General features: G+C 37.8%; 1 protein-coding gene across 6 annotated transcripts in view; it reads right to left on the bottom strand.

The window, feature by feature from the left end:
* Positions 1-4,796: 4,796 nt before the first annotated feature.
* The window catches only part of Ntng1 (netrin G1), a 329,591-nt gene continuing 309,942 nt past the window's right edge, over positions 4,797-24,445 (bottom strand). For all 6 annotated transcript variants that reach the window (XM_077791396.1, XM_077791394.1, XM_077791397.1 and 3 more), the window contains one exon: positions 4,797-5,035. In XM_077791396.1, coding sequence (XP_077647522.1) covers positions 4,797-5,035 — 239 coding nt within the window. The remainder of the gene's footprint in view (positions 5,036-24,445) is intronic.

Raw genomic sequence — 24,445 nt, 5'->3', positions numbered from 1 at the left:
GTTTTTCACAGATGTTATTTTCTCATTTCTAGTTAAGTACAATAATATGATTTATACAAGAGACATGTCTGCTTCTTATTTGATTCTTCAAATCCATAATGAATATGGTAAAATGTGAGTCACACCTTTCCAGGTGTTGAGAAGAGTAAAAGTTCTCCATGTTCCCATTCAAAATATGAACATTGTCACTCCTAATCATTCCTGACATCATATTATATTTATGTTAGCTTATGTGGGGAATTTGTTGGCATCTGTTTTAGGTAACTGTAGGAAAAATATAGTTTTAGTGTAAGAAAGTAAAAATATAGTTAAAAGTAAGAAATCATTCTGTATGGAAATGGTCAGAACTGTCAGAATATTTATATCAGATGGATATTTGATATTTCTTAGAAACAAGATTGATTAGAACCCTACTGCCTATTTCTTGAGGCAAACAGAGTTGTTCATGACTAGACATTTGAATCAAACCCCCAGGGTTTTGATCTCTTATCTCTATATATTTTATTCCTATATATTATAAAGGTCATCCAATTGGATTTCCTTTAAAAAAAGCAAACCTAGAGTTTCACCTGGTGGTTCTTATTGTTTCAAGCTGTGCATTAGTCATTAGCCTTATCAATAAATGCTTGGAGTCAAAGTGGCAGGTAAGATATCCAAGTTTAGACTCCGGAAACTGAAGCTTTAAATCATATGGATCACAAACACATATAGAAGTCCAGAAATGACACATGTATAGAAAACACACAGTTTGAAGTCCACACATATCCTACTCAATCCTGTGAGCAGAGAAATTGTTAAATAGATATTTTATTTGGTGATTAACAACAGTAAAGTACAACAACCCATTTTCCACATAGCACAGAGCATCCCATTTCAGAATTCGAAGTCTTCACATCCCAATGTCGCTCAGTTATTGATGGTGGAGAGTGAAGGAGAAGGAACAAAAGATTTAATTTCAGGATTTCCTCACAGCTGCCCCTAGTTCATCTGAAAGTATTTAAACTCAGAGATTCAAAACAGGGTGAGGCAGAGCACAAATGGCAGGGAGAGTTGGGTGTGGTCAGTGCCCTTCTTCCAGCCAGTACCCTTCTCTGTATTACCTGGGCCAATGTCTGGTGCCATTTTAGGGATCCAACTCGAGGACACCTTGGGCAGATCCACCCCAAACATTTACAGAGCCCAGGGCCAAAGTATTAATGGAGGGCCACTTGTCATGTGCCTAAATATTTGGAAATTACACATTAAGCTAACAGAGTGCTTATGAATAAAATATCCAATTTGGCTACTTTGACACATATGTTTTCATTGCTGTTGAAAGCCCAGAAATAGGTTTAGAATCCTTACACCGTGGCTCAAGATCAATATCTCCCTTCCACACCTCAACCCTGCCTCTTCCAGGCCCATGTTCTGGTGCTCTGGGTTTCACTTGAAGAGGGTCTCTCCTTGGTCACATGTGCATTCCTCAGGGAATACTCTAGGCCTGGGCACTAAACGACTTTTTGCCACCCCTCACGTCCAGGGTGTGCAATCATGATGTTGCCTACTTTTAGGAGCGTGGACCTCCAGAGGAAGCTCACAATGCCCAAAAAGTGGATGGAGGATACCTGGGTAGGCTAAGTGACTGGGACAAAGCTTGAGGAAGGTGAGTCTGGGCTCCTCTAAGCAAGGGTCCCTCTTTGCCAGGACTTAGCAAACTTGGGTTCTCCCTAAGGCCATGTACAGGGTCTGAAATGAATCATTACCATATCACAGCAGGGAAGATTCGTTATTTTTTCTATAAATAGCAACACTTTCTATATAGCTGAACCTTTGTCCCATTTTTTTTGAAATTTTATATTCATCAGTACTATTGATAGAATCGTGTTTTCACTATGTGAAACTGTTAACAGATGAACTCATACGCAAAACTATATTATCCCACCACTATGTACCTATCCAAGTAGAAACAGCAAGAACTAGGATCTAAGATGGAGGGAAAACTCTGTATCCTCTCTTTATCCCAACCTTGTTCTTGGGACATAAAACTGTAGATGAAAACAGATTTGAAAGGATGCTAGAAAGCAGCAGATAAGTAAAATCCAGTAAGTTGGGGTTTCTTCAAAGGAATAGGCTTTTCAAAAGAACGTGGGAATCCAGATTAAAAAGAACATTCCATTTCCATTTGTTATATACCTAAAAGTGAAATTTTTATTAAAGGCAGATCACATCACTTCAGGATATTCAGAAAACTACATCTAAATACACTGAACACAAGATATTCCTCACCAATTTAGATTCTTATACTCTCATAAAGATAAATGCAGATGAATTGATTTAGATCAGACCTTCATTAAATTTTAGAATTAGCTTTTGGAATCCCACATATTGAATTGTGCAGTGTCTGATTCCTGAGCATTGTGACAAAGCCATCAGTGGATAATGATAAAGTGCATCATTGCCAGAAATAACACAGTCTGCCTTTGGTTTGTGCTAATAAAGTATAAGACAACTTAAATTCCAATTTTAATATTAGAAATCCACCTCATTATAAGTAATCTCAAACTCTGTATGCTAGCAGAATTTTCATGTGTATTCTTTGGTGAGCCTGAAATATAATTTTCTGTTTATGCTTCTAATGTAAATCTCCAATTTCTGGTTGGCCACTCTGGCACTAAGCCAAAGCTCTAATTTATTTCCATCTTTTCTTATTTCTTCTATCAAAAGAGACTGTTGGTTTGAATAACAAACATTCAATCGACTTAGACATGGGGTGGCAGGCAGGACAGGCATTACCTGTTTACCTTTTATTGCCTTTTTTGAATTGGCTTTTCTGGGAACAAAACCAATAAGACATGCTGTTCCTTCATCTAGTTTTGACTCAGGTTATTTATCAGAAAAACGTTCCCTGTTTCGCAAGGAGTGGCAGCAGAGTTAAGAATCGAGAGACTGGACCTAACACTGCCGTAGGTTATTGCTCTACCAAGTCATGTAGGACTTCATTGTCCTCAAGACTCAGGGCTGATAATTGTTTTTGATTCCAGGAGGTGCTGCTGCTAACACATCTGAAACCCGCAGGACAACAGTGTGCCATGAATGGAATCCGCACTGTTTGAGCCTCTTGGAACCTTTGCAGAGGTTCTTCCCCACCTGCCTCTACTTGCTGTCTTGCACAGTAATTGGCCTAATAAAAGGCAGAAACAAGAATTTATTACACCTTGGGTGGTACTTAAAGCAAACTTTATTCTCAGAAACAGCAGTTATGTCTAGTTGCTGCTGTATATTTTGATATTTCATTTAAATACTTAGTCTGAATATATTCAAAGTCAAATTGCTAATCACTCAATTTCCCTGCGACTGTCCTGGTTCCCCAGGTGGCCTCTTATGATACTCCATGTAAACACTGTATTTGGAAAGATACATAGATCAGCATCCCTAGAGTCACATGATCACCATCAATCTGAAAATAGCATGACTCAAGAATAAAAGTCTCTCAGTACTCTGCCAACAGGCTTTGGCATAATCTTGGCAATCACTTAGATATTTTTCTTTCTTTTCTATTTATTTATTTATTTACTTTTTTTTTTTTGCTGTTATAATTTTTCCCAAGTGGCAATAGTCTCATATTTTGTAGAAGTTGTCCAGGCTAGTGAACATCAATCCGTCTTCCTGGGTACTAAATTCATCAGTTGAATGTGCTCAGTCCACACAGATATCAGTAAAAGTGAGTGTGAAACTGCTTGGTGGCTGTTCCTTTCATCTTAAGAAATCGCAATACAAATTCCTGAAATTGTTTATGCAGGAATTTTTATTCTTTAAATCTTCCAGTGTTAAAGCAACAAGAAAACATTTAGAATGTCCTTTGGTGGAATCTTATTACACTTGTTATATATGTAAACGGATATTCTTTGATGCCAGCACGTTCGTTGCCCTTACAGAGAAATCTCTGCACAATGAAACAAAACAGAACGAAAGAGGACAAAATAAAATGTCAGTCTTTGCTGATTCGAATCAGATACATTAACAGATTGTCTGGTAACACAAATCGGCAATAATACAAAAAATCTACATATTACAGTATTTCAAGAAAAATAACTTCATTTGAATACAAAAGGATAGATACACTTTCTGTTCTCCTATAGCCACTCTTGTGTAGTGGGTATGAGCTCGCACTGGGTGACTCAGTGCTGCTAAGATATACAGGGGTATGACTGGCTTGCGCTTCTGGAGGGGGCTGTTACACGTGTGCGTCACTAACATCAGACAAAGAAATCTTTCAACCAACAAGGGTTACAGAGCAACGTTCACTAAAGCACAGGTTGGAAGGGATTCAGGGAGTGAAGCAGGCCAATATGGCAGCTTGTAACAGATTTCCTTATACCCACAATGCACCTGACAGCAAAGAATGCTTCTATTTGGTTGGTCCACACACTGGGCAGAGCAGTACGAGGGCGCACCACGATAGAGTAGCAAATGTTTTTAGGTTTTTTTTTTTTTTTTTTTTTTTTGTCTTTCCTGTTGGGGGGGAGGGGCTGTCACAGCCTTTCCAATCCGCAGTAAGCTTTGCAGCTGGCGATGTGATTTGCAGTGATAATATCAACAGCTGCCAACTCCTCTGGAGTCACAAATGAACAGTCTTGACTCCGATGTGCTGTCCACGTCTGAGAAATATGGCTTAGTTCAGTTAGGCCTTCTTAGTTTGTACGCTGTGTTTTTGAGTGGGGGGTGTGTTTCTGTTTCCTATGTTAGTAGCAAATGCTTTGCTTGGGGTGTGTTTGCTTCCCCAGGGCACAGGCCTGTCCGGTGGCTGGAGGCGACATCTAGAACAGCAGGGGGCTGGCTGTTCCCAGCAGCGCGGTCAGCAGCAGTAGCAGCAGCAGCGCTAGGGAACCCTGCGGGGGCGCCCCCTGGCTGGAGTCGGAGCCACAGCTACCCGCCTCTTCACACCGCAGCTTCTCGCAGAGGATGCCAGTGTATGCAGCCGGGCACAGGCAGCGCACGTTGTTGTGGCACGTCCCCCCGTTCTGGCAGTGCAGGAGCTCATTGTCGCAGACATTCGCTGCAGAATGAGGGGGAGGGTGGGGGGAGGTGCGGGGAGAAGAGGCAGAATCAATTTAAGTTCATCTGGTACATCATGTTTTCAGCTTTAAAAAGGAAAAAAAAAACACACTAAAAAACTCCATCGATCTTGTGCTCCCCCCTCCCCTTCACAAACTAAGCATGTGACTCCAATTTTCCAAACAAATGTAGTTTGCTGCCTTTGTTTTTATCATATTAGTCCTTTTCGTATAGATTTTTGCTGCAATCTTGGATATTATCATTGTCCATTTCAGGCTATTGAATGCAAAAACAATACAACATTCCTGGTTTGGCAGTTATCTTCTCTTCATGGAACTGGGACCTGTTGTGACCTCCTGGGTTTTTAAAGGACAAGTGCTGGATACAAGAATGCAGAGCTTTGAAGCCAGATGAGTGGTATTTAGAATGCAAAGCAGTATTGCTAAAGTGACCAAGAACCTCTGGGGAGTGGGCCATTCTCCCCACTTCTTATTCCAGCAGCTGCACATGCGACAGAGCCCTGGGGAAGCATGGGGATGAGGGTTGGGGATGTAGTGAAAGTACATGCTCCAGGCAAGCAGCAGCCAGATGGGAAGAGGGAAAGCTTGTTTCATGGGAGGGGTGTGAGGAAGAGCAGTCACTTTTGTCCCTGACAGCCTATTAGGATTTTTATCACCTTGTAAATATGGGAAGTGGAGCCCAAGGTTACCTTGTTTTCTGGGAATAGTAATAAATGCAATGGTGAAACCCTGATTACCAAAATTTCATTTCATCCATCAAGTAATAGAATCAGTTTGAATAAAACCAGCCAAGCTTTTTGATACTAAAATTCATTCACAGTCTTTGTCATGTAACTTTACCTCTAATAATTTCTTATATCTTGAAAGCTCTAGTTATTCTCATTAATCCTATGTCTCATATTCCTTTAGATAATCAAGGTTTCACTGATTTAGCAGAATGTTAAATAGAACCCAGGGAAATTAACACAACAACAACGAATAAAAGAGCCAAGAACCCTTCCCAGCAACAAATGCTGCTTAAGCACTTAACATATAGACCACTCTGGACTGAGGGGTGAGGGGCAGGTGGGGGCAGAGCAGAAAAAGCAGCTTTTTATAAATTATAACATTCTTTTTTCATTTAACAAACTGTCATGGTCAAATTTCCCCAGAGATGCCACATGAGTTAACTATACACACACGCGTGTGAACACACACACACACACACACACACACACACTGATCTAATGTTGCTATTAAGTGCAAACTGGGTTTTCTTTCTTTTTTTCTTTTTTCTTTTTTGCAGACTGGTTTTTAAAGGTAATCTCAACCCTTTAAGTAATAACTCAATAGCGAATGTCGCATTGTCCTTTAATCATGTTCAATAGTCCTGTCACCTTCAAAAGAAGCTTCTTACTCACAAACATGCTAATGTTCTGTGTGCAAATGAACTGACAAAAGGTGGCAGTGGGTAACCACAGAGCTAAAAACAAAGTGCCCTCAATAGGACCCTGTTTGATCCCCTTCTTCAACAGCTTCTTTGTGACCTCTAAGACAGTTGCATAATGATAGGTAAAACTTTCAAATGTATCCACACTTACTATTTGTAACTGACTATTAAATTCTTGAACGATACAAAAAAAAAAAAAAAAACCAGCAGTGACCCATGGGTTCTTTTGACCATATAAGCTACCTCTCATTGGCTGGCTTAGAAATAATAAATATTAGACCCAAATTATAATATTTTAAGAATCATAGTTATAAATGTCAAGATCTGTAGCAAAGTCTCCATGTATGGTGTGGTTAGCCCAATGGAAAAAACTGACAAAAGTCATCGTTTTTTCGGATGTTGTTAATCTGGAAAGCATACATAGGGTTTTAGGATTTTGTTTTGCTTACACTTTAAGAACTATCTACTTAATTGGGGCAACATGGAATAAACAGATGCAAATAACTGTTTCCCTTTAAAGATTCTCAGTGCTCTTGTTCTGGGCAGCAGATTGCTGAATGGGATACTTCCTTTCATTTGGGTACTTGATGTAGGAAAATATCTGCTCCATCAATATCGATAATTGCTTGCCTTGAATAATTGAGAAGAAATCAATAGTTAATTAAATATCACTCCTCTTTTTTTAAAAAAGCAATTTTTCTTCTTCTTGGAATTGAATGTAAATTAGTTGTTGAGCAGAGGTTTATTTTTTTCTCTTTTTTTGAGAAGCTGGTGATTAAGTCAAAATGCAATACCTTCCCTACATTTACTAGTTGATTTTGATGGTTGGGAGAAATTTGATAAATATTGGAGGAACAGATGTAGCCCAGGATTAATCATCTCATAGATTGGGTAATATGTTTTCTATAGCATATAAATAGAATTGTTCTCCCCTGTGATACTGGGTATCAAACTCAGGGTCTCACACTTGTTAGGCAAGTGTTAAGAACTTTACTACTGAACTACAATCCCAGTCCAAAAATAAATAAATAAAATGAAACATAGAATATATTTATTACTTTAGAATTCACTATAAAACATTTCATTTCTTGATTGAATGTTCCTCTTAAAGTTCAACACCTGCAGAGCTTTACTGTATGCACAGCTTCTGTGTTGAAATCACACACTAGAAGCACACTTAAACCTAAGTACATCTCTTACCTGGATTTTTTAACCCCCTGCTCCATCCTCATGTCATTTTGTACCAAATTTGTGTTGGTTAATACATAAAATCAGTGGTTAAATATCACTGAGTTCTTCCTTAGCATTTAAAACCTGTACTAAATATCATGAAGAAATTTAAATTAAATATCAGCATTTAAAACCTGTACTAAATATCATACAAAGCATAATCTCTGCTTTTAGGGAAATCACCTTGGTTGGGAGGATAAAATATGTATATAAGAAATGGCCTAATATTAGCTTCATTAAAATGCCTTTATCAGTTCCATCCAGCTCAACCAATGTCTATTTTGTGCCAGGCATCCTGCTAAATTTTATGGTTGTAATTCTAACTGCCCTAAAGGAGCTCACCGTTTGGTGGAAAATAAACAAACATAAACAGAGATATTATGATGTGATAAAAAAAAAGAATTCAAAGGAAGTACTTGCAAACTTCTAGGGGAACTCAAATGATGGTATAAATAATTGCTTTGGGAGAGATTGGGGAAGATTATATAAAAATTATATTTGAATAAAGATGTGCATCAGGTGGATACAGGTAGAAAGAGCATATGAATGGGGATATTGTATGAGTAAACGCAAGGAGATGTCAAAGTGCTTTAATAGGTGTTAAACAGTGGTCTCTGAATTCTAAATCCACCCTTCTGATGTTGAAACCAGCACCCTATAGGTGTCTGCTGGAGGGAATATAGAAGGAAGGAGGAATGAGGACATTTCCTTGATCCTATTTGATAGCTCTTCCTAACAAGTACTGCCCCAGTAATGGCCCTTCATGACAACAGCAGCATTTGGTTCCCGGTGCTCAGTTATATTCAGAAATGGTTTCATTTCACTCTTGAAAATTCTGGGACAAGCCTAACAGCAACCCTTTCCCAGAGGCTTGAGCCCCAGTCTCAACGGGCCTCTGCTCATCATTTCAAAGGTACAGACAGCAGCCAGATATTATCCCTCCCCAGAGGTGCAGTACTCATGTTTATGATGTCTCTTGTCCAAACCTTTACTTTTTGAAAACCCCATCCTCCTTCCTGTAATCCCTCAACCCAGAGTGTAATTCTCTGCCTGTGTGAGCAGTTACTGTCTCAAAGTTATTTTAGATGTCCTATTGTCATTTTTAGATCCTCAGACACTTGTCTACCCATTTCCTTTAATAAATTTCCTCTGTTGAAATACCTAGCATGGTTTCAGTTTTCTAATAGGAGCCTGACTGAGGGATATGTGGAACATATTAGTGAACCATGATTGCATTATAGCTAGAATGCTGAATGTGTATAAGGAAAATGGAGATGAGAGTAACAGGTTGCACCCATAAAATGTTCTGAACATTTTATGTAATAACACTGCAGAGTTTAGATAATAGGCAATGAAGATCTGTCAAGACCTGTCATGATCAGGGTCTAAATGGAAAAAGGAGAGGCTAGACCAGAAGAGGACAGACTGGAGGTAAGGAAACTTTCAGCAAAATTGAATGGGGTAGGTTAGAGCAATTGGGAGAGGAAAAAAGGATCAGATTTAGAGACAACTTATGTGAAAAGGTAAGATAAATTTTATGACTCTTGTTTTAAGCATGTGGATGTATCAGAAAGAAACTTATTAAGAAAGAAGATAGATAGGAGGAAGAGTTTTTTTTTTCTTTTGAAAAGAAAAGAACTTTTTGGGGACCTATTGACTTTGAGGGGCCTAGGTTCTTCTGCAGGTGTTTTGCTATTAGTTGCAAAAACTCCTTAATGACCTTTGACCTTTTTTCCAGTCAGGAAATTGTTCATCCTGGAGATACAGATGTGGAGCAGCAGAGGTAGTAATCATTGTTACAAAACATCAAAAGAAGTAGAATACTTCATGCTGAGAGACTATAGACCAAGTAAATGAGGACTGCAGCCAAACATGGAAGAATATCAGCATCTAAGAGCAAGCAAGACTGTGATAGATGCAGAGGTCTTTACTGATAACATTAAATATTACACCTTCTAGAATTCTATCACATTATGACAAAGTTCCAAATACAGATCAGCTCATGCAGAAAATAAAACCAGGATGGGGATGGCAATTATGTTGACCATCTATACTATACTTTCCTCTCACCCCAGCCCCCATACACTGGAAATTGTTATGGTTTAACTGTTTGTCCCCTCCAAAACTCATGATGGAATTTAGTTATAGTTTTAATAGTATTAAGCAGTGGGACCTTTAAGAGGTATCCTCATGAATGAACAGAAGCCAGCATCATGAGAATGGGTTTGCAAGAAGGAAGGATCTCTCTTGCACTCTCTCTCTCTCTCTGTGCTTTCAGCATTCTCTTTCCACCATGTTTTGATATAGTAAGAAGGCCTTCTCCAGCTGCTGGCCCTTTGACCTTGGTCTTTCCAGCCTCCAGAACTTTGAACCTATAAATACCTATTCATTATAAATTACTCAATCTGTGATATTATGTTATAACAACACAGGATGAACTAAGACAGAAATATATGTATTTAATCATGGCACTCCTTTGTACTTATATTCAGAGTTCTCCTCAACATAAAGTCCCAGGCATCAACTACCAGTTGATAGAGCTGGCATAAGGATAAACACCAATTTGCAATCTGAGAATCATCTCTATTTCATCCTGCATGCAGATGTATATTGAAGATCCAACTGGGACTCTCTACCCAACACAAAAATTTTATTCATAACTCTTTACTTGATGCTTTTCTATGTAGGTTGGTGTAAAACAGGAAAAGGTGCAATTATTTTATGAGATTTATTTTAGGCTTATCCAAAGTCTCTCTTTATTGTTATTGACAGTCTATGATTGTCTTCTCTCAATAAAGAGGGAGGTTCATTTTAAATTCCTTATTCAATACTTGGTCCAATATTGGATGCAAATAGTTATTTGCAAGATACAATTTTTTTGTTATGGTAAAATATGACACTTAGAGTAAAAGGTAATACTTTTTTGGTAGTAGCTTAATTACCTGCTAAAGGATTCCTTTTATTTATGGTGTATCAAATATCACATCATATAGCCTAAAACCCCCTGATTTGCAATATTAGAAATGCTCTCACATAGAGGGTCCCTGATAAGCTGTAGCCTTTGATAGATGAGGTTATAGTATTAATGTTATACTTAAGCAGTTATGGCGCCAAAAATGAAGGGTGGAGTCCTGGTGGAAAGGCTGATCAGCAAGGTACTATAATAGCTCTGATCACAGCTTCAGTTAGCAAGTCACAATAGCAGATACATTAGTTCTCACAGTTGCCATGAGTTCATGGAAACACTCAGAATTTCCTTAGAGAACGAACAGAAATGAGCAACATTTCTTCCTCTTTTATTCCTATTTATTTTTTATAGTATCTTGGATGAGGAGAGTCTTAGTAATGTTGCTAAATTATTCTTTAATTTGGATTTTTTTGGTGTGTGTGTTTCTTTATTGTCACACACATTTGCTCTTCCAAAATTGAAATTTATTTTCAGAAGTTAAATTAAAAGACCTTGCTTCCTCCTCCCCATATTAGTCCTTTCTAGAAGATTTGGAAAAAAACAGACCTATAGATGGACCCAATATGTTCAAAGAGAGCACCAGCTAGGACTTACTGTTGCTACTTGTTCTATTCTTTTTTTCTTTTTTTTTTCTTTACAACCTAAGGGTCACTTATTCCCAGATGGTCACTATGATCCATGCATTACCAAAGGGAAGTTTTCTTTTCTCTATTTGTATTTTGTTCAAAGCTATGCATTTAGGTTTGCCCTGTCAGTGAGCTGCTATGCTTGAGCAATGCTGGGTCTGTATTTATAGACTTGAAAGTTTCTCTTTTTGGCTTTGTCTCCTGCACGTCAAGGAATCAATGTGATGTGTTACCATGACAGCTTTCCTTGATGGTTGTATTAATAAGTGACCTCTACCTTCACCACCTGAAACAAGCCCAGGATTGCTGAGGGAAAGATGTTCCAAATTGTTCCTGTCCTTTGCAAAGAAATGTCAAAAAGTGAATAACTCCACCAAGCAGGGTAATAACAAAGGTTTGTGTGCTACATTCAGGTCTGATTTAGGCATTTGAGAATTGGTGGCAGGAGCTAAATTATGACCCATTTATATAGTCTTTGTGGCTGTTTTACTAAGTTGTGAGAGGTGATATATAAAATGGAACACACAGGTTAGGTCCTGGGGTATGGAAGAAACTTTACAGAATGTAATATAATGGTCCTTTTTTGGGGGAATTCTAGGTACACTAAATGCTTTCTCCCCTTTTTTTTCTCACTTATGTCTGGCTATGAGAGGTGGGATGGTGGAGTGGAAAACATACTGGTTAAGAGCCATAAAACATGAATTCTAATTCTGATTGGTCATAAATTCACTGTGAGACCTGGGCATATAATAAACTATTTTATGACAGCCATGCATCCATGCATCCATCCATCTGTCATCTAACCAGGCACTATTCTATAAGATGAGCATATAGTGATGAGTCAGACCAGCAATGTAACTGCACATACGGAGTTTGTAATCTGGTGCCAACTATGACAGTAGAGAAAAGGTTTAGAGTAGGTATTTCTAAAGTTCTCTTGAACCTTATTATTTGATGTATAGTGTTAATAGAAAGCCTATCTTTATAGAGTTGAAGAATTAGAAATTCCTCCCATTTTTTGATCAAACATAATGACTTTTAGAGTTTTGTAATATTGTCAAGATGTGAATTACAAGACTTTCCTTCTATTATTTGGTGACAACTTGGATGACTCTTTTTTTTTTTTTGATGATCTTTTTTGCCTGTTTGTCTTATCTGGTACCCCATGGAACAGGATAACTTTCCCCTCACCTGCACTAAAGCATGAGGTGGTACAAAGAGAATTAGGGGAAGATCGTGTATTCAAGTTCAGTCTTTATTGGTTAATGGGTTGGGCATACTTGGGAAAATCACTTAATCACTTTGTGCCCCTTTCGGAAGCAGAGACAACACCACTTGTTTTGTTTATACAGTAAATAGATGAATTATGGGGAGGTGCTCTAAAAAATATATAAATCACAACCTAAGTACTCTTTGTTAATGTTCAGTTCCTTTTTTAGTCATCCCTAATGCTTGCTAGAAGCTCTTGGGTTGGAAGAGTACAGAATAAAGAATTTCTCACTAACTATCCAATCCAAGCTAGGAAAGAAGTGAAAATCCTCCTTAGAAGGCAGCTCTGTGTATGTTCTGTTGTTATGAATCTTCAGAGAGTCTGGCTAAAAGTTTACTTGCATACGACTGATGTGTACACCATGGAGCCTTTCAAGGTTACCATGGAGTAGCAGTGCCCATTTTCTTGGAAGTGATTTTTATTCTCTCCTTCAATGTGCATTCTCCTGTATCACTCAGAGTACACACATAAGGTGCATTTCTAGAGTGATAGGGAGGGGCTGAGCCAGAAATCATGTACCTTCTTGCTTCCTCTGCCCCTTAGCTGGCTCTTCAACTCTGTAGTGTTGAAGGGGAGGGAAAGGGAGGTGCATATGCAAACAGTAGACTAAAACCTGCAGGCCTCACGTGAGACATCCGTGATTTCCTGCTCCCATCCTATGCTCCTGTCTGCATCTGTATCCTTCTGGGGACAGTGGTAGTGGTGGCATGACTCCCATGTGACAGCATTCAGCTTACTTGTATTTCAATGTAACAAAGCAAAGGAGCAGAGCTGAAGGGCCGTAAGGAATAGTGTAGAAGTTGTCAGCTGAGTGGTCAGGCATGTCTACATAATCAAGTGTAACAGGTTCTGACCTAGGGAGCAGCCATTGTATTCTTACTTATCTAATATCCAAGCTCCTATCATGGGGGTAATACTTTCTCTTGTCCAACCAAAGGAAACAGTGCTTACAACATTATAAAAAAGACCCATTCATTTTGAAGGAACCCATGTGTCTGAGCAGGCGTGAGAGAGGTGACAGGTGACTCTAGAGAGGGGCAAGAGACACTACCAAGCACACCTAAACGTTTTGTCTTTGCAACCTGAATAAAGCCTCTGCTGATGTTGAGAAAGAATTAATTCACTGAGAATCCTACAAGCCGAAGGCTGGGCACCTTTCCCAAAGTGATCATTAATGATGTATTGAAATCCTATTTAGGTCAACACCTTCAGACACAGACACAGGCAAGATGCTCATAAAAAACAGTGCTGAGAAATCACAGATTTTCTCATTTGGTATCAGAAAATGCACTTGTCTAGTTTAATTAAAAGGTGCAAGTAACTTTTCCTCTTAGCTCAAGGTGAAAGATGGTGGTCATGGGAGGCATATTCACACACAATGGCAGCACACATCCAAATACAGACCATCATTTCCAAGTACATGACATTATGTCAGGAGAAGCAGTTATATTTATCCCTATAAGTACAGACATGTACCTCTACAAATACCTAACAGCATGTGAGCTTTAGCAAAAATACTGGGATAAATTGTAACCAAATGTGACCAGTGTTTACCTCTAGCTGGCAAAAATGCAGTTAATTTTAGGAATTTTAAATTTTTTATCTATATACATTTTCCTTTTCCCAAATAACCTGAATAAATATATAGTCCTTTGAAGATATTAAAATAAAAATAATTACTGTTTCTGGAAAAAATGAATATCTTTTACTAAAATGATAAAGGCAGTTCATTACAGAAATAAATTGTGCCATCATATTTTGCCTAATATCAGTATTTGTTTCATTAACATGTATTTCTAATAAAGCTACCAATTGTCTTATATATCCAAAATCATCATCTCAGGGAAGGCATGGGTTCTTTCTTACATGATCTCATAATCATACAAGGGGCATAGACACTACTTCCTTAAAATGCCAGAGATTTCAATGCCATGAACTTTACTGCCACAGAACTAGCAGAATTTTCTGAGCTAAAGGCATCTGCTTGTTGGTGGCCATTTTATTGGTAACTAGTGCAGACTGATGCAAACTTAGTGTGTATTTTAACCTCTGATGATGACGTTTCCAGTAGAAAATGATGGAAAAGTGATGACTTTTCCAGTAGAAAACTTATTTCAAGCAAATTGAGATTCCAATCTGCTATCCTTATATATGTCTGTACCTTATCTATAACCTACTCATTGTGGTTATTTATATCGCTAGTATGCAGTACTGTCTTCAGCACTGAATAGATGCTCAGCAAATATTTATTACACAAATAAAATGACATTTGTCTTTTTTCCCCTCTCTTTCTGAATGGTTGACACACATGTATTATTCATAAATAGATAGCTAGTTAGATAGCTAACCAGATAGATAGATAGGGAGGACAGTGGACAGAGATATAAACCTCTTAGATATAAAGTTATTAGATTGGAGAGTAGGCAGTGGAAGGAATTTTTCCTCGATGCCCTCATTTTCAACACTGGGAAGTAGGAGATATAGCCATCTGCTGACCATAGGTAGTATCTTGAAGTGGAAATGAAACACTGGCAGAGAATGTGAGAGGAAGTTCACTAGGAGCACAAGGAGAAACTTCGATGGTGGCAGTATGAGTTGTCATAGGTTTCCATACTTTTTAAAAGGGAAAACGCTAATAGGAAGAGAATGGGGACATGCAGTAAGTTTTTTTTTTCCTTCAAAGATCTAATATACACTTGGGGAAGCAATGGAGGTGAGGGGAAGTAGCAAGGATGACAACTGTTTTGAGATGAGAGATCAGAAGCAATCCTTTCATTATTTATTAAGCGAAATTTATTCATCTTGTCATAATCTGGGCATTGTGAGTAAACGAAGGTGAAAAAGACATGGATCTGAGGCCCTCAAGGAACTTAGTGACTTTTTTTTTTTTAACTAAATTGAGAAATGATAAGTTAACTGTAAAACACAGGCTGAAGAAAAATCCAGATGGAGCTGTTCCACGTGAGGGTGAGAGGGAAAAGAAAGATCACTACGGGGACATAGAAAAATACAAGCAAGAGGATTTGGTGCTCTTTGAAAAGATGGAATTGTGAAAGACAGTCTATACAGCCCCATACTGCGCTGAAGACAAATTTGTAAAACACCCCACATTCTGGCTGGGAGGCAGAGCAATACCACCGGCCTTTGATATCCAGCATTAAGAAATGCAAGTGTCTTTGGCTGAAAGGAGATAATTGTGTCATTAATTCTAACGTGTGATTTTTTTTAAAAGACAGAATTTCAATGCCTTTGAGCACTTTGTAAAGCTAAAATATAATTTGAGGTTCCTGTTTGTCAAGCTATAGCCAAATGTCTCCTTAGAGACTCAATTTTTCCTATATATATTTGGCAGGAGTATTCTAAATATGGTCTAAGCCCTCTTAGGATTTTTAAACAGCAGGGATATTTAAATATGAAAAATAGCTACTGAAATCACACAGCAGTAACTTTTCTTAATGATTTTTTTTTCCTTGGGAATCACTGTAATTCACTCTCGTCTGCTGTGGCCTTGCTGTCACCAAAACCACCTCCTGACAATGTCAAATCAAGTCTTGGGAGGTGATTTTATAATGTCAGGATGAAACAAAGCCATTTCCCTGTTAATGCCAATGTCAAGGCAGAATGAATTGGTGTCAATAAATTCAAGGTGAGGAAAACAACATTACAGAATCAAGAGAATGAGCAAAATGATGACAGGAGTCATTTAGGGATGCCTGGCTCTGAGTAAAAATGACTGCTAATTTTCAAAAATGTATTTGCTACCATGCTGGGAACCAAATATTTAAATTTTCTAAAATATGTTAGCGAGGTAGAGAAAGGACAAAGAGTTTGCAATTATAGATGAGTCATAAGCAGACCTTTTCAATAAAGCCAGTACTGACCATTACAACTCACAGCCTTTTCTCATATACAAACTCCTGAAACACTCAAAATTTGAGCTTTGAAGTTTAATACTTAATAGTTTATGGTGGTGGTGTTCAAAACCCTGGGTTTGAATACCCATATCACTACAGGGGGCTCTGCAATCTGTTATTTATGAATTTCCTTTTTTAAAAAAAAATCTGTAAAAGAGGCCATTTTGTAGGGGCAATGTGAACAGGAGAGATCATTCAATTCAATAATTATTATTTCATGCTTTGTAAGTATTAGGCACCATCCCAAGTTCTATAGTAAAAAAGATAAACTGCAAGAATCACAGAAATAGCATTTATTATTAAAGTTCATATATTTATGCCTCTTTAGATAATGTAATTTCACAGAGTGTATACTCTTGTGTCTTCTAGTTCACTCTTATCATTAATGATTTCTATCTTTTTTGGTACTTAAAAAATATTTGTCAATTTGAGAAAAAATCTTTCACTCCTACAAATCCTTCAATGAATAAACATTGCTTACCTGTTGGAAAGAAGATTGTTCATTTTTTTTAATGAAGAGGAAAAACAGACAAAAGCCCTTGTTAAAGAAAAAGTTGAAGACAAGGCTATTAAGGCAAGCTTTAGAGTAATGTTAAATAATTCTGCAGCATAACTTTTACTAAACCTGAACTTCAAACATGAGATGGAAGGAAGAGGTACATATTCCTTCTCTAACATTCAGAGGAATCCTTTTTCAATTGATTAAGAAAAAGATGTTAGAAAGAGAACAAATCCACTCAACGTATGACGTAAAAAGAGGCAATGAAGTCATTGCAGGTATATAGAAAGACCTTGTAAGGCTCTTCCTAGGAAGAGGAAGGCTGATGTGTCTCTGGAGACAGGTGAGTTACCTGGACCCCAATCAGAGTCTGGCAAGAAATGTGTGGAAGTTGTATCTTTGGGGATTTTCAGATTCAGACATGAGAAGGAAAAAACACCACAAGCTTGTTTGGATATAATTGGGAGACTGTAATAACATGTTACAACTGCTCTTTGATGCAGGTTAGGGTAAAGTAGGGATGGATCAGATTTGGGTGGACTTGAAAGAGTAATCACTGAACGTGCTTTCCACGTATCTTCTAATTTTCACTTACCTCACGTTTCTCATTCTTATTTATTGAATCTATGTACTTTGATATCAGTGAGGAACTATAGAATATAAACTCCATGAAGATAAGGATTTCAACTCTTCCATTCTTTGCCATGCAGTGCCTAGAACAGCTCTTGGTAACAGACTGTACTCAATGAATATCTGAGTATTTTTGAGTGAATGAATAAACAAATTATATAGAAAAAGTCACATATTCCATATCCATGGCTTCCTTTCTGCTTCTAAAATAGCTTCCCAACTGTGTCTGTTCTTTCGCCCCTAAATTAAATTGCACAGAAGTGCTATAGCCAGACTGAATTTCCTCAGAAAGTGTTTTCACGATACTTCTCACTCATTCTCTCACTTGAAACCTTCAGCGGCTCCCCACTGCTAATTGGATAATCCTGTAGTCAGGATCCCCAGCAATGTGATTGGAATCTCCCCATCATCTGCTTTTACTCCACAATATAAACTTTCTTTTGCTGGCTAATGTCCATGCACTCACACACGTTATGTAATTAAAAGGCCAGAAATTTTACTATGTCATATCCCTGAATGTTTCCAATGACCTGACATAAGAGGTGTTATTATTATTTCCATCTTATAAGAGATCTGTGGGTCTTGCTCAAACCTCTCAGTGGCTGAGCAGCAGAGGCAGGACTAAAATTGACATCTCTCCTACTACTCCAAACCACTGTCCATACTGCCTTCCTGTGTGTTCACTACCACCTCCTTGCACCTGAGTTGGTGACTCTGCACCTGAGGTGTCCATCCTTAAACTTCCTACCCATCCTCAAGGTTCAGTTCATAGGCAACCACTACTATGGCGGCTTCTCTGACCATCTGAGCCTGCAGATGCCTTCCTGTCTTTGAAGCCTTATAGCAGATAGTATAGATATGGAGACATTGATAAAAATGTAGATATAATTTGACCAGCCTGGATTTAAGCTTTAGTTCTACTAAATACTAGCTGGATGACCTTGTGGGCTTCATTCAACTTGCCTTTTTTTCATTCACAAAACACATAATTTAATACCTAGTGTCCATCTGAGAGACTGTTCAGCAGATTAAATAAGTGAATGCATATAACTCAAATAGAACAATGTCTACCACACAGGAAGTCCTTTGGTAAATGTTAAACATTATTGAACTCTTCTAAAACTATCACAATATTTCTCCATATGTATTTCTTGTCTTCTCAACTAAAATATAAGCAATATGAGAGCAGGCTATCATTGTCCAAACTGCTGACCAGCATGGCATTTGTCACAATGGGGGTCAACTAGCAACCTTATTCCATGGAAATGGAAGACACCTCTTTTATCTTTGTATCTTTAGGCATCTCTTTTATCTTTAAATCCTAAGTATCTTTACCTTTTTTTTTTCCCCTGGGGCATAACAGGAGATTCTCATAGAATTTTCCCCAGTGATGATTTGTCAAGTAACTTCTGTATTTTCTAGGCTTTGGAAGGAATAAGTCATTCCTGAGAATTTAATCCACAATAACCTGGATTTTCTTTACTGTTTCAAGCACCTTTTTATACTTCTTCTTGGGTTTGTTCTATTGTAAAGACAGCAGCATAGAAGGAGAGGCAAAGAAGATGGAGAAGGAGGGGGAAATGTGGGGTTGGGCTAAGCAGGAGAGAAATGCCCATGTGAGTCTATCCAGAGAGGCAGGGTCTATCCTACTTCGTGGGCGGTTCCAGCTGTGCTTGTTGGTGGGTAGGGAGCACATTTAAAGTTTAGATCCATCAAGACCTTACCCTAAATATGTATGTTGGGTTTAGATTCCATCTAGGCTGTTTTACTCCAAGGATCAGAAACAATGAATTCTTCATGTATTCCCCATCAAAAAGGCACAGAGGGTGAAAGGCAGATTCTCCATCTACCCCACTCCCCAAATTACCATGCAGGCTTGTTCTCTGAAACTAAGCTAAGATCCTCAACTCTAATACTTTGGTTGCCATTGGATATGCTGCTTGCTCTGCATGGGTCATATTATGAGGTTTTATCTTCTAGAGTTTTGGTTTTTTAACCAGTTGTTTTGATTTAGATATGAGTCTCCCCAGTAGATTAATCCTCTGATAGGGGTGGTAACTGTGGGTAGATAGGGTATAGTTGGAGGAGACAGGTTATTAGGGCTGTGCCTTTCACATTTATATTTTGTTGCTGGTGAAAACTCTCTCTGCTTCCAGGTTACCATGTCCTGAGCTGTTTCCCTCCACCATGCCCTTCCATGGTAATGTTTGCTTTACCTTGGGACCAGAGCAATGGAGCCAGCTGTCTATAGACCTCGGAGACCATAGTGCCAAATTAATTTTCTTCCTTTAAGTTGTATTTGTCAGGTTTTTTTTTGTTGTCGTTGTTGTTTTGTTTTTGGTCACCAATGCAAAAGCTGATTAAAATAACAGTCTTTTTATGTGGGTTAATCTCTGTGTCCTCTATTCTGTACCATTGGTCTACCTTTCTATTTTGGTGCCAACAATCATGCTGTTCTTGTTACTATTGCTCTGTAATATATAGTATAGTTTAAGGTCTTGTATAGTGATGCCTCAAGCTTCACTCTTCCTGCTAAGGATTGGGTTAGCTACTCTGGGTCTCTTATTTTTCCAGATGAATTTCATGACTGCTTTTTATATTTCTATGAGAAATGTCATTGGGATTTTGATTGGAATTACATTGAATTTGTATAATGCTTTTGGTAGTATGGTCATTTTGACAATATTAATTCTTCCCATCCAAGAACAAGAGAGATATTTCCATCTTCTAAGGTCTTCTGTAATTTCTTTCTTTAGTGTTCTGTAGTTTTCATTGTAGAGATCTTTCACCTCTTTTGTTAGGTTAATTCCCAAGTTGTTTTTTTTTTTTTTGAGGCTATTGTAAATGGGATAGTTTTCCTATATTGGAGAAAAGATAGCCTCTTCAACAAATGGTGTTAGTAAAACTGGAAGTCCATATACAAAAAAAAAAAAATGAAATTAAACCCGTATCTCTCACCATGCACAAAACTCAACTCAAAATGGATCAAAACCTAGGAATAAAACTAGAAACCCTGTGTCTAATAGAATAAAAAGTAGGCCCTAATCTCCATCATGTGGGATTAGGCCCCAACTTCCTTAATAAGACTCCTTTGGCACAAAAATTAAAATCAAGAATCAATAAATGGAATGGACTCAAATTAAAAGTTTCTTCTTAGCAAAAGAAACAATCTGTGAGGAGAATAGAGAGCCTACATCTTGGGAGCAAATCTTTACCCCTCACACATCAGATAGAGCACTAATCTCTAGGGTATATAAAGAACTTAAAAAGCTAAGCACCAGAAAAACAAATAAGCCAATCAACAAATGGGCCAAGGAACCTAACAGACACTTCTCAGAAGGTGATATACAATCAATCAACAAATATATGAAAAAATGTTCAATATCTCTAGCAATTAGAGAAATGCAAATCAAAACTACTCTAACATTTCATCTCACTCCAGTCTGAATGGCAGATATTAAGCATACAAACAACAATAAGTGTTGACGAGGATGTAGGGGAAAAGGCACACTCATACCTTGCTGGTGGGACTGCAAAATGGTGCAGCTAATCTGGAAAGCAGTATGGAGATTCCTTGGAAAACTGGGAATTGAACCACTTTTTGACCCAGCTATCCTATTCCTCGGTCTCTACCCAAAGGACTTAAAAACAGCTTACTACAGGGACACAGCCACATCAATGTTTATTGCAGCACAATTCACAGTAGCTAAACTATGGAACCAACCTAAATGCCCTTCAGTAAATAAATGAATAAAGAAAATGTGGTACATATACACAATGGAATATTACTCAGCAATAAAAGAGAATAAAATCCATGACATTTGCAGGTAAATGGATGAAGTTGTGAGGATATAATGATAAGTGAAGTTAGCCAATCCCAAAAAACCAAATGCCGAATATTTTCTCTGATATAAGGAGGCTGATTCATAGTGGGGTTGGGAGGATGAGCACAGGAAGATTAGAGGAACTCTCCATAGGGCAAAGGGGAGGGAGGGGAAAGGAGGGGTCAAGGGAGTAAAAAAGATGGTGGAATGAGATGGACATCATTACCCTAAGAACATGTATGAAGACACGGATGGTGTAAATATACTTTGAATACAACCAGAGACATGAAATATTGTGCTCTATATGTGTAATATGAATTGTAATGCATTCTTCTGTCATATATAACAAATTAGGATAAAAAAAATTTAAAAACCCAGTCTTTCCTAATAGACCTTTTGATTGCTCTATGGTTCTTTGCTTCCATTCACCCCCTGTTCCCTGGGTTTCTGTGGCCTGTGACTGCTGGGTTAGCTACTCTATATGTGTCCAAGTCACTCATCTCCAAGCAGTGCCCCTTACTCATCAAATCTTTTGAACCTCAGTCCAGCCTATTCAGATCTGTTTCAACAGTCTCTGACATGTTTAGTCAGGCAATTCCTTTGGTCTAATTGAAGTTTCAGGTTATAAATTCTATGTTTGTCAAATCTACCTTCAAAGTTTAAATGTTTTGGTAAAAAGACTAGACTATGGCTGGTTTGGCTTTAACAAGACAAAGCAGGGTATTTAATTCACAGATTGCAGAGAAAGAAAAGATTCACAAAGGCAACAGAGGTTTTTACAAGCCGACGCTTCCGCTTGTGTTAAGTATGGGAAGAAACACATAATTCAAAAGATATTGGGTCCATGGCAAGGCTGCTACTTACATTGAACACTAAAGCCTTCTGCTTGTTGTCACTCATGGCTTTGATTTTTACGAAGTTAATATTAGAAGATTCCTTTGTTATAGTCTAGTAAGAAAGTATATGTTTTCAAGACAATTCCAAGTTTCCCAAATGCACCAAAGTGCTAATATATCTAAAAGTGAATTCTTATATTTCCTTGTATTTCAGTTATTACCAATATTTAGAGTCACTGATGATATGAATAAAGAGTTAGGAGTATAATTTAATAAATATAGGGAAGTGATTCCTAAGGACATAATCAGGGTTCATGTCTCATACAGAACCGGAAACAAACTAAAAAAAAAAAAAATCTTGCAAAAAACAAGCACATTTTGTTTCTTAATAATTTTCTGATGAGAATTATTAGGCTTCTGCTAAACCAATGCTTACATAACTAAAATACTTTAATTAATATTATAGGTTATTCATTTTCTATTTTAAATTCATCAATTGTACTTTCTTTGAACAAGTAAAAAAAAGCAAAGGTACCAGGATTTGAAATTGTGTCTCGGTTTTGCTAGTATTACATAACTAATAAGATGAAAATTTATGACAAAAATTCAGTCAGTAAAGAAGAGCCATGCCAAAATTTCAAGATAAATGAATTTTTATGACCAAGTTATAAACTACATAATAAAGATTTAGCTTACAATGCTAACATCAATAGATCCTAAACTACATTGCCAAGAGCAATAAAGTGAGAATAATGGGAAAAGATTGAATGAGCACATGAAAAAGTAAGGGATTTTCAGTGATTTCCAACCCTTATCAGTTTATTTCCTACGAAACCCATAATGAATTCATATTGATGATGGCTGATTACCTAATGACATCAAAATGCATGATCAATATATGCTAACTAGGCTAGGATTCTAGCTCAAAACATTCTTAATTGGAAACTAGTCAAGGAACAATGAAAACTTGAGCTGGCACAGGGGAACTGGAAGGGAGAAATCTAATTTCCTGGTTTGTTTGATGATGGATCTAAAAGACAACTGGAGATGACCGGGAATAGTTTGTCTTACCCACAGTTTTGAAGAAACAGCAGGAGCTTTGGAGTCACACAGACCCAAAATTACATTTTGGATCCTAAACTCACTAGTTGTGGAAACTTGGCATGGCAAGTAACCTCTCTTTGAGCCTTTGTTTCCATGTGTGTAAAAGAGACATGCTGTGTTTTAATCTAGTTAGGTGGTTCTGAAAATGAGAATCGACATCAACCTACAAGAAGCTGACTTATAGAATTTTAAGTATTTTCATTGTAGAGAGGATTATATGAGATGAAATTATACATGAAACATCTGGCCAGTAACAAGAACTTCCTAAATGTTGGTGTTTCTTCTCCTTAAGGAGATATTTAAACAGATACTACATAAAAGATAACTAAAAGGAAAAGCAAAGTTGATAATGTCATTGTATATATCACACCTGGGGGGGACATTCAGTCACATCATCATCCCAATAATAACTTATGGAATGCTTATTCTGTACCATGCATTATTCAAAGTGCTTTTTGTGTATTGACTTTGTCCTATTAACAATCTTGTAAGATAGGTACTGCTGTCCTGATAAATTTTCAGACAAATAAGCCAGGACTCAAGGAAGGCAAATAAGCTGTTCCAGGATAGTGGTACCTGTGGGGAGAAATTACTATGCACTTTTACCTGATTGCTATGCCCCACATCAACACCCTGGGATGCTACTACCTTTGCCTCTCTCTGTTTTCTTCTCCTCTAAAATAGGTAGGAACCATCTTTACAAGGCATCTACACAGAGAGGGCAAGAGAAAAAAAAGAAAAAGTTCTTCCTCCAGAACTTTCCATACCGGGCTCTTCCTTAACACTGGAATCTCAGTGGAAGTGTTACTTTCTAAAAAGACCTTCACTGGCTATGCAGTCCACAGTTGTCTCTGCCACTGTTTCTTCCTTCATTTCTACCAGAACAGAACGTGGGAAGAGGTGAAAATGTCTTAAAGAGGTCAGTAGTGAGCACCCCTAGAGCAGGTCCATATCTTTTTACCATAGTATCCTCAGTTCCCAGGACCACAGATGGCACAGAACTCATGTTGGATGCATATTTATTGAACAAAGTGAAGGCTTGGATAGCTTGTTTTACCCAG

Source organism: Urocitellus parryii, chromosome 11, assembly GCF_045843805.1.
Source record: "Urocitellus parryii isolate mUroPar1 chromosome 11, mUroPar1.hap1, whole genome shotgun sequence".
Taxonomy (NCBI): domain Eukaryota; kingdom Metazoa; phylum Chordata; class Mammalia; order Rodentia; family Sciuridae; genus Urocitellus; species Urocitellus parryii.
This window is presented reverse-complemented; position numbering and strand designations above follow the sequence as displayed.